Source organism: Verticillium dahliae, genomic scaffold (assembly GCF_000150675.1).
Source record: "Verticillium dahliae VdLs.17 supercont1.1 genomic scaffold, whole genome shotgun sequence".
NCBI lineage: Eukaryota > Fungi > Ascomycota > Sordariomycetes > Glomerellales > Plectosphaerellaceae > Verticillium > Verticillium dahliae.
The window spans coordinates 612528-626707 of NW_009276921.1; the positions used below are offsets into that span (position 1 = coordinate 612528).

Genomic DNA, 14180 nt, shown 5'->3' on the forward strand with positions numbered 1-14180 from the left:
AGCCTTCGCAGCACTCTGGCTGCTTGTAGCTCTGGCTGCTTGTAGAGGCTGCCATGTCACACCTAGGTGGTTGGGCGAAAGTTGCGAGCTGGCAGCCCTGGTGTGACCTGGTATGATTCATGTAGTCGAATCACGTCAGGCCTCGCTGCGCGCTGCAATGCAAGGCACCTCTGTCGGCCTGTTATGCTCGTTGTACCTTGTGCTGCACGAACCCGACTTGGGCTGGGGAGGCATGCCGCCGGCCAGCTACCTTTAGTTTCGGAGCCATGGTGTCCAGTCTCCTCACCTCCTCTCTTGGTCTATCATTGGGCCGAAAATGCTGGGAGAGGAGGGATCAGGCTGATGGATGGGTGGGTGGTGATGTGTTTTGGTGGGGGTTGGTGAAGTGGCAGAGGACATGACCAGCCTCGCCTTTGCCCGCCCTTACTCGCCTTGCTTTGTGTCAGGTGCCTAAGGTACCCGTACATCACTGTCTACCGCCCGCCTTGGGTACCTGCCTACCTCCCTCTCTACCTAACCGCCAGTTCATGTCGCTGCCTTACCTGACCTACCTAGGTAGGTAGGTAGGTACCTTACCTAAGGTAGGTGATTGGAGGGCATATTGGTAAGGTAAGGTACCTAGGTACCGAAAACAGGTAAGATCCCACGAGGGCAGCGAGTTCACCCTTGAGCACAGCACTCAAGAAGACGCGGCGGGCGACCTGACAGCGATGGGAGTTCGGTGGAGTCCAAGGCTCACCTTCGGTCTGACATCACACCGCTGACGCATAATCAACACGGCCAGCCTCATTTCTTTCAATTGCGGTTGACCCATCTCTAGCGAAGAACTAAGACCATAAAATCCATGCTACAGCCGTGCTCAACATCCCTACTCATATAGCCTCCAGGAGGGACCCTGCAGAGCAGCGGTGAAGGCACACCGGGCCACAGGTCGAGCCGAGAACGAGAATGTGGCACCCAAAGCTTTGGGACGCGGTAACCCGAACGGCCGGACAAAGCTGCACACCATAAGGTGTCGGCATTGATCGATTCGAATGGTATTAGTCGTGTGCTAGCATTTCCCATTCCAGTAGGACCGTCTGAGAAAAGAGCAGTGACGCGAAGGGGGCACTATGAACTCCTTCCTCCATCATCTTCCGCCGTGCCTCCGTTGCGTTGCAAACCAACATGTTCCTGAGCTCAACTGAAAATTCCAAAACGCCGACGCCCAGACTCAAGAGCAATATGCTACCACAGACACAAGCGGATCGGCGTTGCCAAGCTTGCACCGCGTGCTCATCCGCAAAGCCGTATCGAAATCAGTAGTACGTGACGCGCCTGGTACGCCGTGCTGCTCGCCCCCACCCTTCACATGGCCATCTCGGCCTGTAGTTTTCGAAGCTCGGCTTCTTCCTCCGACTCCTGCGGTACAGCCTTGCCCTTGACTATGCGAGTTGTGTCAGCTGTTTGCCCAGAACGTACTTAAAACACTCCGGGGTAGGCTCACGTTCTCCGTTTGCTGCCGACGGCAGGTCTTTGATCTTGTCCGAAACAGGCACCGAGCCAGTGTTGAGCATCGCTTCGTCCAATTGCGCTTCCTGCAGCGCTTCAAGTTCTGCTTCGAGGTCCTCGTCCTCGAGCTGACCTGCCGGCGCGGCCATAGCCTGAGAAATCTCGTCGTTCATAGCACTCTGCTCGCGAATGCTCTCCCTACAAGTAGGTCAGTTGCACAGTCCTCCAGCGGTGTTCTCTCCACTGATCGGTCACATACATCATATCGTCGACCTTCTCCACCGAGATGCCTGCTCCAATCTGCTTCATAGCCTCGTTGATGGCCTTGGTCTGGCGGTACTGCTCCTGGTTGAGGTTCGCCATATCGAGGGCCGACTGCTGTGTTTCCATGGCCATCCTGGCCGCATATGTCTGATCGTATTCCTTCTGCTTGAGATTCTTGCGCTTCAATATCCGGAGGGCCTCTGTTTCGGAGGGACATGGGGTTAGCGACTGGGCCCCAACGACGCGACGCCGGGTTCCATCATCTCTTACCGTTCCTGTTCTTTCCTACGACGGCCTTTGCATCGGCTTCCAGCTGATCGATCTGCTGCTGAAGATGCGTCTCCTTCTTTTGCAGCATATCAACATGGCTCTTCATCGCCAGTACCGTTTCCTTGACTTTGGCCTGCTTCTGCTTCTGGTTGGAGCCACCGCCCCACCAGGACATCCAGCTGGCCATGATGATAGGACTTGGTGCTTGTGTAGAGCGAGGGTGCAGTTGCGCAGGATACTGCGCGAGATGACCAAGGTTGTCTGGCTGTTGGCGGGGTTGGCTGGATGACCCACAGTCGCTGGAATCGTGGGGCCAAGGGAAGCGTTCAGACGGTGACGGTGCTTATCCGACGGATGCTTGGGTGTAAGTCCAAGTCGCGGGACTCGACTTTCGTTGTTCGATCCGATATTGATTCCGAGGCTCGTGGAATGACAGTTGGCTGCCTGAATGGAGGGCGGGCGGAAGATAAGTGCAGGTTGATCGGTTGAGGGCGGGTATGATGCAACCTGATGTGGAAGCCAGCCCGTCCGCATGACTGGTCTTTTTGCCGCAGCCTGTTGGAACCAGGTGGGGCATGTGTATACCGAAATTCTGCCGCCGACCGGATCAGCTGATAAGGTGTCAATGGACATCATTGGCTAGATTCATTGCTGAATCAGCGTCCTTGAGACCTTAATGGTCACCCGAAGCCATGAAGGTATCGCCAGATGCCCAATGTTGGTCACAATAACGGGCTTGAGGCGGCATATGCACTCTTCGTAGAGACTGGTTCGCGTCATCCAGCATGAAACCGAGGTCACAAATAGCTCCATTATGTCTAGAGGGCCTCTTCCTTCCCAAATTTGTTTACTCGCAGACTTGTCTGTGAAGTCTCCTGGCGATAAAGTCAGATTCTTAGGCTGGTGCGTTCATGGCGCGACTTCTGTCGCTGCTTTCTATCTCTAGAATCAATCCAGAGACTCAGTGTCCTCATTCTGACTCAACTCAGCGTAACCGCATACACGGTTGCTACAGCGACTCTGGTCCTGTGCCACAGCTTCCCTTCAGGCACTGACACTGCCGCACACGTCGATGTCAAGCTTGTTCTTGAGTCCCTCACTGGCGAACAGGTGAGAATCGGCGAGTGGGTCAACATTATTGGTTACATCACATCAAAAGTCCTCAAGGATGCATCTCAATATGCCCATCAGCCTACTTCAAGTCGAAACGAGGTATCCGTTCAGGCACTTCTTCTATGGTCTGCCGGCCCAATGCAGGTTCAACGATATGAAGAATTGCTTTCAAGCAACAAAAAATATGCTGCCTAATCGCATCATTCAGTATCTTGGTGATTCTCAACAATTCGAAAAGGACTTCTGATCTGTCTGCCGCTGAAAGTACGAAAAGCGTCACCCGCGTATCATGGACTTCAAACAGTCATTCGCATCACTACATCACCACGTGTTACCCATTCAATTCGAAGAAAGAGATTATGGCATTTGGGCGCTCGAATTTCAGCTTTCACCCTCATACCAGCGCATTTATTGAGGATTATACCGAAGGAGTGCAATGAAAGAAGACAGCAGCAGCACACTGCCTCCACGACCAGACTCGTGAGAAGCAGGCCATGATCGATGAGCCAAACTCTGGAATTATGTGTGCTTTGCATGCGTATGGCAATCAACCTACGTACTGAATGAGGATTCTCGGCCGAGGTCTCTCCTGAATTTCCACAGGCCTTTCTCCACGTTACGAGCTTGCTCGCAAGGATTTCTACATCTCCATGACCCGCAACCATCGAGAATCACATCGGCTTGTTGAGCTGCGTGCTTGTCGATTACGAAGCCGGTCTCTGGAACTCCACACGGAAATTATCACTCATCGATTAGTGCTGACCTCGCAGTGAGAGGACACCAACAATTACCCTTTCTCACAAGCTTACGGCACCGTCAGCCACTTCATCAACGCCAGTTATTGCCCCCCTCTGATATAACGGTATCGGATATGCAGTCATGGTCACGATTCGAGTCTGCCACGAGAATGAATTTCGTTATCGCCAACGCTCCTCGTGCCTCCGTTGTCCCTCGTAGGGCCTTCGATCATCCTGCCTTCTCCGCGAAGGCTCGGAAGAACCCCTGGATATGACAACTGGCTGGTGCAGAGGACGCTTGAGAGGTTTATCGGTGTCCTGTGACTTGGCGGCGGCTTGTCGTTCCCACATGTCCCTGGATTTCGTGCAGATATCGTCAATCTGCTCCTAGTCAGGCAGATCGGCATGAGTCAAGGGCTTGGTGTCTCGCTGTAGTGGAACGGAGCAACATCAAGGCTCACATCTGTCAGGCACGGGCCTGGTGTGGTGATCAGGAAGCCATCTTCCCCCTGGTAAATCGTCAGAGATGCTTTACCTGTGGATTCGACGGCCCGCCATACCTCATTAGTGTACGCTCGCACTGTTGCTTCAGGGCCCAGGAAGTACGGGAGTTGTTGGACAATAATGCTTTTGTGGATATCCAGCCGGGGAATCCAGTATCGATTCATTTCGAACGCTCAGACCAAAGGTGAAAACGAGGCGTCAACATAACAGGACACGGTTCACTTGAGAGACGTGTGAACGCAGGGCAGAGCATACCGTACGCCATCCCAACAACGTCGAACGACAGGACGAGCGAGTAGATATTTATCGCAGCGTTGCCTTCGCCGAGAGCAACCCACGACTCACCCACTTGAGGACACAATCCTAGGCCGCCTCAGCTGCTGCTGCACATACGACGCATCTTTGCGCAACACCAAATAACATTGGGGGGTGGGAAGCCTTGTTCCATTTGGTCCTGCGAGTCTCACCGCCTGCCTGACCCTGTGGTGTTCATGGGTGCATGGACTTCTGGCTTGCATCGAAAAAAGCATATCCATACAGAGTTGACCAGATGTGGACCCTGTTCCGACGCCTACTCCTGTTGAGACTGCACGCTGCTGCAGTCACCGGTAAAGTGAGGCGAACGGCGTCACTCACCTTGCCAATCATGCCCTTCATAACCATTCGCCTCATCATGGGTCGGCCTCCGGATTTCTTCTATCACGCGGGTTGCCGCCAAATCCTTCTTCTTGGGAATAATGGGCGTCGCTGATTGCGACACAGCGCCCGATTAAAGCAGCGTTCCGCCTGTGCTGCAGAGATGAAGACCTGGATCCTGCAACCTGCATGAATGCGCCCAATTCAAGTCCATGGTCCGCGAAGTCAGGGCGACGGTTATACCCCACCTGCCTTCCGTATGCAGGGGTTCTTTATCTCACAAACGCAAGACGTTGTCAGTTCATGATGCATCGATGGCGGGTTAGGTGATCAGACAGGGGGCATGATATCACTCCGCCGTCTCCCTGTGCCTTCAGCTCACGGCCGAGCATGTAAATATGACGACAAGCAAGTATTACAAGGCTGCCAGTAAACCAGCCAAGCATCGGCATCGATTTGTGGCGTGCACAAGAGGTCATCATGTCGTCTTGTCAAACACCCCCTCGACGCGGAAGCCATGATGTGTCAAGGCACTTCCTCGACGCTGCATTTTTACACGTAACCTCCCAGCCCCCTCTTGCCTCGAGTAAAACACTATGCGCGCAAATTTCGGCTGATTTGGGGGTTCGATGCTGTTGACAACGTCAGCGATGGATCATCACGACAGACCATCACCGGCCCCGAAGAGTTCTGCCTTGGGCGTGTCAGCCGAAAGGTCAAAGGATCAGAGGTGCCGACTAAGTTTAGAGATGCAGTGATGTCTCTTGGTCTTTGCATTACACACCATCACAGTATTTGGCTTGCATCACGATGTTTACATCACGTGCGGACTTGACGTCGTCACATCTGGTCATGATTAGGCCATTGCACCACTCCTACCCAATCAGTGTGTCCACAAGCCTTTTGCGCCTGAGCCATTTCCAAGTATCTGTCATGGCTTCAGGAACTTGCTGATGAGCATGGCGCTTGTTTGGTGAGAGATTAGCCCAAGTGGCATCACCAGGCTTCTGGTAGATAGTTGCTCAACCGTGTCCTCCCCTCGGGCATTAGGTGCATGACTGCCTCGTCACGCTCTGTTTAGACCAAGAGTTGGGATTATCCGGCTGGGATTGTTCCAGAACCACGTGTGCACTCCTCACTCCACACTGGTATCTGCCTGGTGCTGTTCTAAGGAAGTCCGCACTGCCATGTGGCCAACGACTTAAGAGCAATGAGTATATCAATCTTGTAGTACACCTAAGTGGGCGTTGTATCAGCACCCAGATTCGATGAGCTCAAAGACTTCTTGACCTGCTTGCTCTGAGTCGTTTCTTGTCATCTGGTCTGCAGCCTCGCACAACAATCGCCAAGGCAAAGGTGTGCAATGGTAATATCTCCTGCTCTCCGTCTTGAGAGTGTAACTCTGGATGTTTCTAATATCAGTACTGGCTAACGGACCACAAAATTTCAAAACACAACGATCCTACGGAAGTGATCCAACTTTTGACTGGACTCTCTGTCGTCACCGTGAGCCGGACCTTGTCATATCTTTTGGCTCACACTTTAGACATGCTATGACTGTGGTCCACCACAAATGCAATTTTTACGAACAACATCATTTCCATGGACGTTGCACCACAGAATAAAGAGCTGTTGCTCCAATTGTGACGGCTGTTTCTCCAACCGACCAATCTGGGCCTGGGCACTCCTCGATTCGGACAGCCCGCCGTCTCCGACTCCCAAACAGGCAACAGGTGATCATTGAATAGCGACAATGCCACCCACTGATTTTCGGCAGATTCCATTTAGTGTCTTGGAGTTTCTCTGGCCTCTGATTTGATGCCTGTATCGTTGTCACTATCTGGATCAGTGGCATTATCCTGGTCCATAGTCGCATTGTCGTTTGCGTGGGACTTCACCCATAGTGCTCGTCAATCCGGCGTCTTCTGCCTAAGATCGTGCGGGCACAGTTTGATGGCAGCTCTGATGGTCAGTATATCTATAATGACATGGTAGCCTTGTTGCTCACGAAGCCATCACAATGCCGCGGGGAAGTGCTTCCAGTCCATATCACCAACAGCAGCAACAACCAAGACAAAGCTCGCCATGCGCGCCACAACGTATCTCGCTGTGGCTCTTGCTGCCACTGCAGCAACCGCTCAGACAACGACAAGGCCGATCGTCACTGTCTGGGTCACCGAATGGACAACACAGACATCTACTGTCACCAATGTTCAAACCGTTTGGCGAACTGTCACCACATGGGTCTCCGCACGCACAACATCAACAGCGTCCTCTACCCGATCCACGACGAGTCCACCTGTACTGCCTCCAACCACGCCGCCTCCTGCGCAGCCGACGCAGACGCTCTACGGCCAATGTGGTGGAAACAACTACAGCGGGGCAACACGGTGCGTCGCAGGCTCGTCTTGTCGGGTGCTGAACGAGTGGTACCACCAGTGTCTTCCCTGATGTCTCCGCGGTTGCAATCAATGGCTTGTCGTACTTGGATGCGACGTGAATACTGGTTTGCCAATTCATTTGGGGTATCGTCAGCATCGACGGGCGAGGATCGGCATGCGTCGAAATGTCCTACTTCTCCTGGGGGTATTTTCTTTTTGAAGAGGTCAGTTGCGGACTGGAATCCCCCTTGTACATAGCACCTATAGCAGGTAGAGAGGCGGGGACATTTCAACGCGATGGCAAAATTGATGTTTGCTTCCACAACGATTGCCAAGGTCAGTTCCTGATCATAGTTTTTCCGGTTGGCCAAAGTTGTGAATCCACGTCGGAAACAGGATGGCTTCTTGCCAAGAAACATAAAGAATGTAGACGAAAGCTCGCTTTCTGCTTCCGAGGATCGTGGTCTCGGCCCTTGCGCTTCCTCTGGAAATCATGTCTTCAGTGTCCGATTGTGATGATGTGAGATGTTGCTGTAACAGACTTGCCCAGGCGCGCGCTATGGCCATGGTCACCTTGATCAAAAGTGGTACACTCCTGCTTACTAATCCACGAGCCACAATCCGCAGCTACAAAATTTTTCTGAACCTGCACGCTCCGTTACTAAAACTTCTTCCTTCGCCCACAGCCTGCTAGTTTTCGTTACCAACAGCAAGGCAGAGCAAGGCGCGCAACATTGCTGAAAGCCGGATGTGCTACGGACGTGTGATCATCTTGGAGTGAGTTCATCACGAATGGCCGACTCGACTGCGCAGACGGAGTCCATTATCTCATGGACATGACCTCTGCTTCGAGTCGGCTTTCAAAAGAATGGTACGTTCCAACCTCTCCTATCTTCACATCATTCCCGTGTCACCTGATGAGACAAATATGTTACACAGTCTATGAAATCTATTTATGATTATCTTCCATATCACACTGAAAATCCTGAAATGTCACCTTAACACCAGTTTTCATCGACAGAATCGAGTGCTGGAATACTTTGGCTGACACGCATAACAGAAACATTTACTACATGAAAGGCGGAAGCGGACATCTGGTTCGCAACCGAAGCTCGAGGCCTACAATGCCGTGTCAGGCGCGGGGGATATGTCCATGATATTCCACCGTGTCTGTAGCGCTGAAGCCTTGGGCAAGTGTCGAGAGGCACTGGTAGAGCAAGTCGTGAGACTTGTACATAGCCTAATAAGATTTGATCAATTGTCCATCTGAATCATCTATTGTGACTGCATGAGCTCCTCTCGGAGCTAACTGAAGTATAGCTTAGTAACTTAAGAAGAGCCGTTCTTGATCTGTCATGCTAAGGGACTTGGGGCGAAATGCCTGAAATCGCTATAGGGTTGGGCAAGAATGTTTGCGTAGAAAGTTGAAACGGGGTCTCGCCCGCGCCATCGTGCATCCATGCGAGGAAAATCGGCAATCGACGAAGCCAGGAGAGGCAAGGTATTTTCTCGTCCTCCCAGTTTCTCGGCCCTGACAGGGATCTAGGTACGCAAAACGAATAGCCTGATTACCTCAGCGCAACTGAAAGTTGGTCGCCTGGAATGGTGGATAGATGACGTACCAACTTGGAAGCGGGGTGCTTGGGCATTAGTCTTGCTCCCGCACTTGTAAGTCTCTGCGCCGGCGGCCTAGCTCTTCGGCAGCGATCTCCATCTTAGAGAAAGCATTGTTCAAGTCGTTTTCGCTTCCGCTTTTACTTCGCGTTAACAAAGGAGTGGCGTGGGGACATCTCACACACATAGTCAGGTGCTATCCACCACCTCGCGAGCCTTCTCCCGTGGTCCCGTGGGACGGTAGTGCGCAGCGGCGGGGTCATTCGCAGCCAGGTGCAGACCTCTCAGCGGTGCCGGCCCCCCACCATATGCACGTCGGACGGCCCCAAGGTAGGTAATCAGCGAGCTCGAGGCAGCCTGGTCGCTCAGGAATAGCACCAGTGGTTTGTTATGTGGCTCGGGCGGCTGCGTGTGGTGAATTTTCCCACTATTACAAGCCCAACAGGAGCATCGTGTGGTTCAGCAGACCAAGCTTTGTCAGGGGCAGAACAAGGAAGAACCCTCCAGCGACGTTGGGCCACTCACCGAAGAAGTCAAGCTAGAAGGCTGGAAAGACCAAGGCTAGGCCTTGGGCAGGGCACGCAAAGGGGGGGAAGGGGCAACGGCCAAGGGGAGGGAGGGACGGTGTCGTCAGTGGCCGCCGCTTCCCAGCCCGATGCGCCCGGAACACAAGCAAGACACACGCCCCCCCTGTCCAATGGAATCCTCCACGGCCCCCCTCCTCTGTCCTGGCCCCCATGGCACCCCCTCCCCAGCTCAAGTGTTGTAAGCCCAACAGTTGAGCCATTGCCGCATCTCTCTGACAGGAGAATGACTCCCCAGCCATCCTGAAATCCCCTCCTCTCTTCGACTCGTTCCATACGCCAGCGTTGTTGCATCTTTCATCCTTGCTTGTCTTTATCGCCTTCGCCCCAAAGCAACCGCCCTGTTTGCACCTCTCTGTACAACCGAATACCACGCCAGAGCCAGTCTTCCGTTTGATATTCTGTACGCACTACTTTGATCAATCTGAGGGCCATGGCCTACCGGGAAACGTCCCGAGTCTACCATGACGACGACGACTTTTACGATGAAGATGCCTACCGAACCACCACCGTTCGTCGGTACAAGGTGACGCCAAGCAGAGTCGGTCGCGTCGACGCCGACGATGACAACCGTCGCTCCCACTATTCCTATTATCCTGCCCGAAACTCTGGCGACCTTTTGCCCCTAGACACCCGCGACCGCGACCGTGCTTACGCCCCCGATCGACCCCGCTCTGCATTTGAGCCTCGGGATGACCTCGATCGATTCCGCGACAGAGACCGTGACAGCTTCCGAGATGGCCGGACAGTGGTCTACGAACGGGAGCGCGAGGTCGAGCGCGAGAGGGATCCGCACTCTGCCCGTGATTGGGATCGCCGTTCCCATGCACCATGGGATAACCAAGACGCAGAGACGGAGGTGCGTGTTGATAAGCGCGTCGAGCGTCGGGATGATGGCGAGATCAAGGTCGAAAGACGCATCGAGGAGCGCCGTGAAGATCAGACAGGTCACGGCGGCCCTGAGATCGAGAGATACCGGAAGGAAACCGAATACTACGCCCCTCTGAGTCCGCCACCCGTTCCCCAGGCACCTGTTGTCATTCAGCGCCCCGCACCCGAGCCGCAGAAAATTATCGTTCAAGAGGCGCCACCGCCTGCGCCTGTCATCCTGCAACAACGCGAGAGCCCCGGCGTCATGGTGGTCCGTGAGCGGGAGCAACCCCGTGAAATAGCCCGCCGGGAACCTCGCGATGACGAGTACTATTATCGTCGTGAGACCAGGGACCTTGGCCCCTACCGTCGCGATGAGCGAGAGTACGCTATGGAACGACGAGACCACCGCGATCGTGAATATGACAGGGGCTACGGGAGCGGCGACGAGGAGTACTGGGTTAGGAGGAAAACCATCATCAAGGAGCGCTCACCGAGCCCAGACACTCACCGCCGCCATCTCGCAGGAGGCGCCTTGGCTGGCGCTGGAGTCGCTGCCCTCTTGGCTAGTCGACGCGACGATCACGGCGAGATCGCCCCGAACCGTGGTCGTAAGGTCCTGGCGGGCGCCGCTCTGGGAGGTCTCGGCACCGAAGTCTTCAAACGAGCACGCAGCGCGTATGATGAGCGATATGGCGACAATCGATCCCGCTCTCGCCATCGCCATGAAGACAGATACGACCCACGATACGACGACCCGCGATACGACGACCGCCGGTATGATGATCGACGATATGATGACCGTTATCGGTCGCGAAGCAGATCATCCTCCCGATCCAAGATCAAGACGGGCCTAGGCGTCGCCGCCGCTGCCCTGGCCATTGCAGGTGCTGCTAAGTACTACCAAAACCAGAAAATTGACAAAGAGGAGGCCAGTCGCGGACGTAGCCGTACACGTAACCGTAGCTACTCGTCTTCCAGATCACGAAGCGCGCGCAAAAAGAGCCGCAGCAAGTCTGTTGCCAAGGCGGCGGCTGCCACTGCTGCTGCGACTGGTTTGATCCAGCACTTCCGCAACAAGTCGGGCTCGCGAAGCAGGTCACGGTCCAAATCACGAATCCGGCAAGGCGCAGAGGTCGTCGCTGCAGGTCTCGCAGGTGGCGCCGCGAGCAAGCTGTGGCACAGTCGCAAGGATAAGAAGGAGGCTAAGGAACGGGAGCTGAGCGATGAAGAGTACGAAGAAGAGCAACGTCGTCGAGACCGGGCCGCTCGTCGTCGGTCTCGTAGCAGGTCACAGGCCAGATCCCTCTACTCCGAGCCGCGAACTGATGGCCCGATAGGTCTGGTTGAGTACGGCACCGACCCACTCCCTCCTTCGCAGCCCCCCTATCCGACCAACGATTACGGCTACGAGTCGGCTTCAAGCCAGCGGAGGCGGCGACGCTCACGAGGTCGCGGTGCCGACGATTATTCTCCTTCCGGATCGGATACGGGTAAGAAGCGCAGCCGCAGCCGGATAAGAGACATGGCGGCAGCCGCTGTCGGTACAGGCGCCGCGGCCATCGGCATTAAGGAGTACAAGAAGAAGAAGGATGCGGAGAAGGAGAGGGAGGATGAAGCCGCTCGCAGGGCGCGAGAAAGGTCTCTTTCTAGAGACTACTCTCGAGACCGCTCACGAAGGCGAGACGAAGGTCGCAGACGTATGCATGATCCTAATTTCTACCAGCCCTCACCTTGTGGCGCTGCACCATGATGTACTGACACGCTCACAGGTTACGAAGAAGAATCGAACCCCAATCCGCACTACGACGACTACAGCCGTCCTCCATCTCCACCACATGCTTCAGGTGGTGCCTATTACCCTACGCCCACCGGATCTGGGTTTTCTCAGAACCAGTCTGTCAATGACCCGTACCCGCCTTACAGCCCCCATGCGTACACTGGATTCCCGCCTCCACAGCCGGGCGGGCCACCAACTGCTTCAGGAGCTGCGGGAGGCTTCCCAACGCCAACCCCAGGCGGACCTCCATTGTCGTACCAAGGCGGGCCTCCCCCCATCGGCGGTGGCCCACCCCCAGCAGGCGGCAGACTTGGCCCCGATCATGTGAGTGATGACACATTTCACACCACCACTCCCAAAGACTCAGTCTCCCGAAATGCGGCGCCGCCGATTGCCACGCGTGAGGGTGCGTCGATCTAAGTGCAATGCTGCCGTGTTGTTTCGCGTGATTTAGCACTGCATATCACCTGTCCGTTCCTGCGCTGACTTTTCCCGCAGATGGTTTGAGGGGGCAGTCGCCTCGGCGACGAGAAAGACGGTCGGCGTCAATTTCATCGTCCCCGGAAGCGATGAGGTCTGCGGACGCAATGTCTATGGGTGCGTCCACATCTGCTACGAAATCCGTCACATGGGGTCCCTTGTCGCCTAAGTCATCTTTCACGCTGGAACGACATCGACAAGTCCACGAGCAGCAACTCGAAGAGTCTACTACAGACAGTGTCGAGGAAGGGTTTGAGCCACCAGTACTCAGCGAGGCACAGCTGGCAGCTCTTCGTCCAGTTCCTTTGCGACGACGCTCTTCAGATCCCACCCCAAACCGGCCTATAGCACGTCGCGGTCGCACCTCTGAGGTTGATAACGACGTTGAGGACTTGCCGGATAGGTTTGACGATCATGGACGACCATTAGATGGCAGGGGCCTGACCTCGCGGGGCCCCAGATACCAAAGCGGGAGCTTTGAGTACCGACCGCGTAATGATGACCAAGGAAAGTGGAATGTCAACGGTTCATGGGCTGCGACAGGAACCGACAACGAGGTGGTGCATAGGCTCATGGGTGACGTGGAAGGTTTGGTTTCGGGTCGCAAGAACTGGGGAGATGTTTTGCAGGACCTTGTCAAGGGCTTGCAGAGTGGTGGAGGGGATGACGTTTTGGATGACCGCCAGCGCAGGAGCCGAAGGCACACAAAGAGAAGGGGACTGGACTATGACTAATGATTGGATTTCCTGATATCGACTGATCGACGTATGGGTGTGTTAGATTTTCATGACTGACGATGAATGAGGGAATTTTTTTTTTATTTTTTTTTTCTTTTTTCGCGTTGTTCGCTACAGGTTTGAAGTTCGTCGGCATCTATGTTTCTTGTTTAAATGATGCAGTAACTCGAGTAGCACGTGAAATCGATCTACTACGCAAGGGATGCAAGTTTTGTTTGCACGTTGTTGTTCCTTCGCAAGCTGGGCCGGATTGTTAAAGCATCACATAGGCACGCCACTTCTCGTATTGCACACGGGGAAGACGTGTTCCACACGCCCGATAGCGAATGGATATATGCTGTGGAGACGAGGTTGGCTTCCCCTCGCGATGTTGTATTGCGAATGAACGCTCTGAGATCAAGCACCATCGGTCTTACTCTTCAAGCCAGAGATGCAGAGTGAGGCGACGGCTTCAAGAAAAACGGATCTTCCTGCAGAGCCCACTATTTGTTGATATCCGGGCATCTTTACTGGACTACATGGCGGAGATGTGCATTCGATACGTACATCATACATTTGTATTTAGTCCGGGCTGATTCATCGACAGCAGACGCTGAAGAGTGGATTCAGGTATATCGGAGGTCACAGGAAGCCAATTTCTACTGGATACCCAGCTCAGTAGGTACCTAAGATATGTAGCGCCTACGACAGTCCGCCCGACGTGCAGTACCTCCCTGCCT

At 54.4% G+C, this 14180-nt stretch overlaps 4 protein-coding genes across 4 annotated transcripts; 2 read left to right on the forward strand and 2 right to left on the reverse strand.

Annotated features, from left to right (window-relative positions):
* Nucleotides 1-1347: 1347 nt before the first annotated feature.
* On the reverse strand, nt 1348-2482 carry VDAG_00168 (vacuolar-sorting protein snf7; the record flags this gene model as incomplete). Its single annotated transcript, XM_009651545.1, has 4 exons — nt 2026-2482; nt 1751-1955; nt 1487-1689; nt 1348-1424 (listed from the first exon to the last, which is right to left on the reverse strand). Exons 1-4 carry the CDS (start codon nt 2210-2212, stop codon nt 1348-1350), a joined length of 672 nt encoding a protein of 223 aa, XP_009649840.1. The 5' UTR covers nt 2213-2482.
* A 1365-nt stretch (nt 2483-3847) lies between these two features.
* On the reverse strand, nt 3848-4590 carry VDAG_00169 (uncharacterized protein). The gene is made up of 3 exons (XM_009651546.1): nt 4436-4590; nt 4337-4384; nt 3848-4262 (listed from the first exon to the last, which is right to left on the reverse strand). The coding sequence occupies exons 1-3, from the start codon at nt 4541-4543 to the stop codon at nt 4056-4058; spliced, it is 363 nt and encodes a 120-aa protein (XP_009649841.1). The 5' UTR covers nt 4544-4590; the 3' UTR covers nt 3848-4055.
* A 2510-nt stretch (nt 4591-7100) lies between these two features.
* VDAG_00170 (uncharacterized protein) lies at nt 7101-7466 on the forward strand (the record flags this gene model as incomplete). The annotated part of the gene is made up of 1 exon (XM_009651547.1): nt 7101-7466. One exon carries the CDS (start codon nt 7101-7103, stop codon nt 7464-7466), a length of 366 nt encoding a protein of 121 aa, XP_009649842.1.
* Nucleotides 7467-10027: 2561 nt separating this feature from the next.
* Nucleotides 10028-13648, forward strand: VDAG_00171 (uncharacterized protein; the record flags this gene model as incomplete). The annotated part of the gene is made up of 3 exons (XM_009651548.1): nt 10028-12164; nt 12237-12650; nt 12743-13648. The coding sequence occupies 3 exons, from the start codon at nt 10028-10030 to the stop codon at nt 13456-13458; spliced, it is 3267 nt and encodes a 1088-aa protein (XP_009649843.1). The 3' UTR covers nt 13459-13648.
* Between the last annotated feature and the right edge of the window lie 532 nt (nt 13649-14180).

Bases quoted from the DNA above. Each gene is read 5' to 3' on its own strand.
- VDAG_00169 (XM_009651546.1), bottom strand. From the start codon at position 4,543: ATGAATCGATACTGGATTCCCCGGCTGGATATCCACAAAAGCATTATT. The intron at 4,385-4,435 runs GTATGGCGGGCC...ACGATTTACCAG, and splicing joins TGCGAGCGTACACTAATGAG to GGGGAAGATGGCTTCCTGAT. The intron at 4,263-4,336 runs GTGAGCCTTGAT...CTGCCTGACTAG, and splicing joins CAGGCCCGTGCCTGACAGAT to GAGCAGATTGACGATATCTG.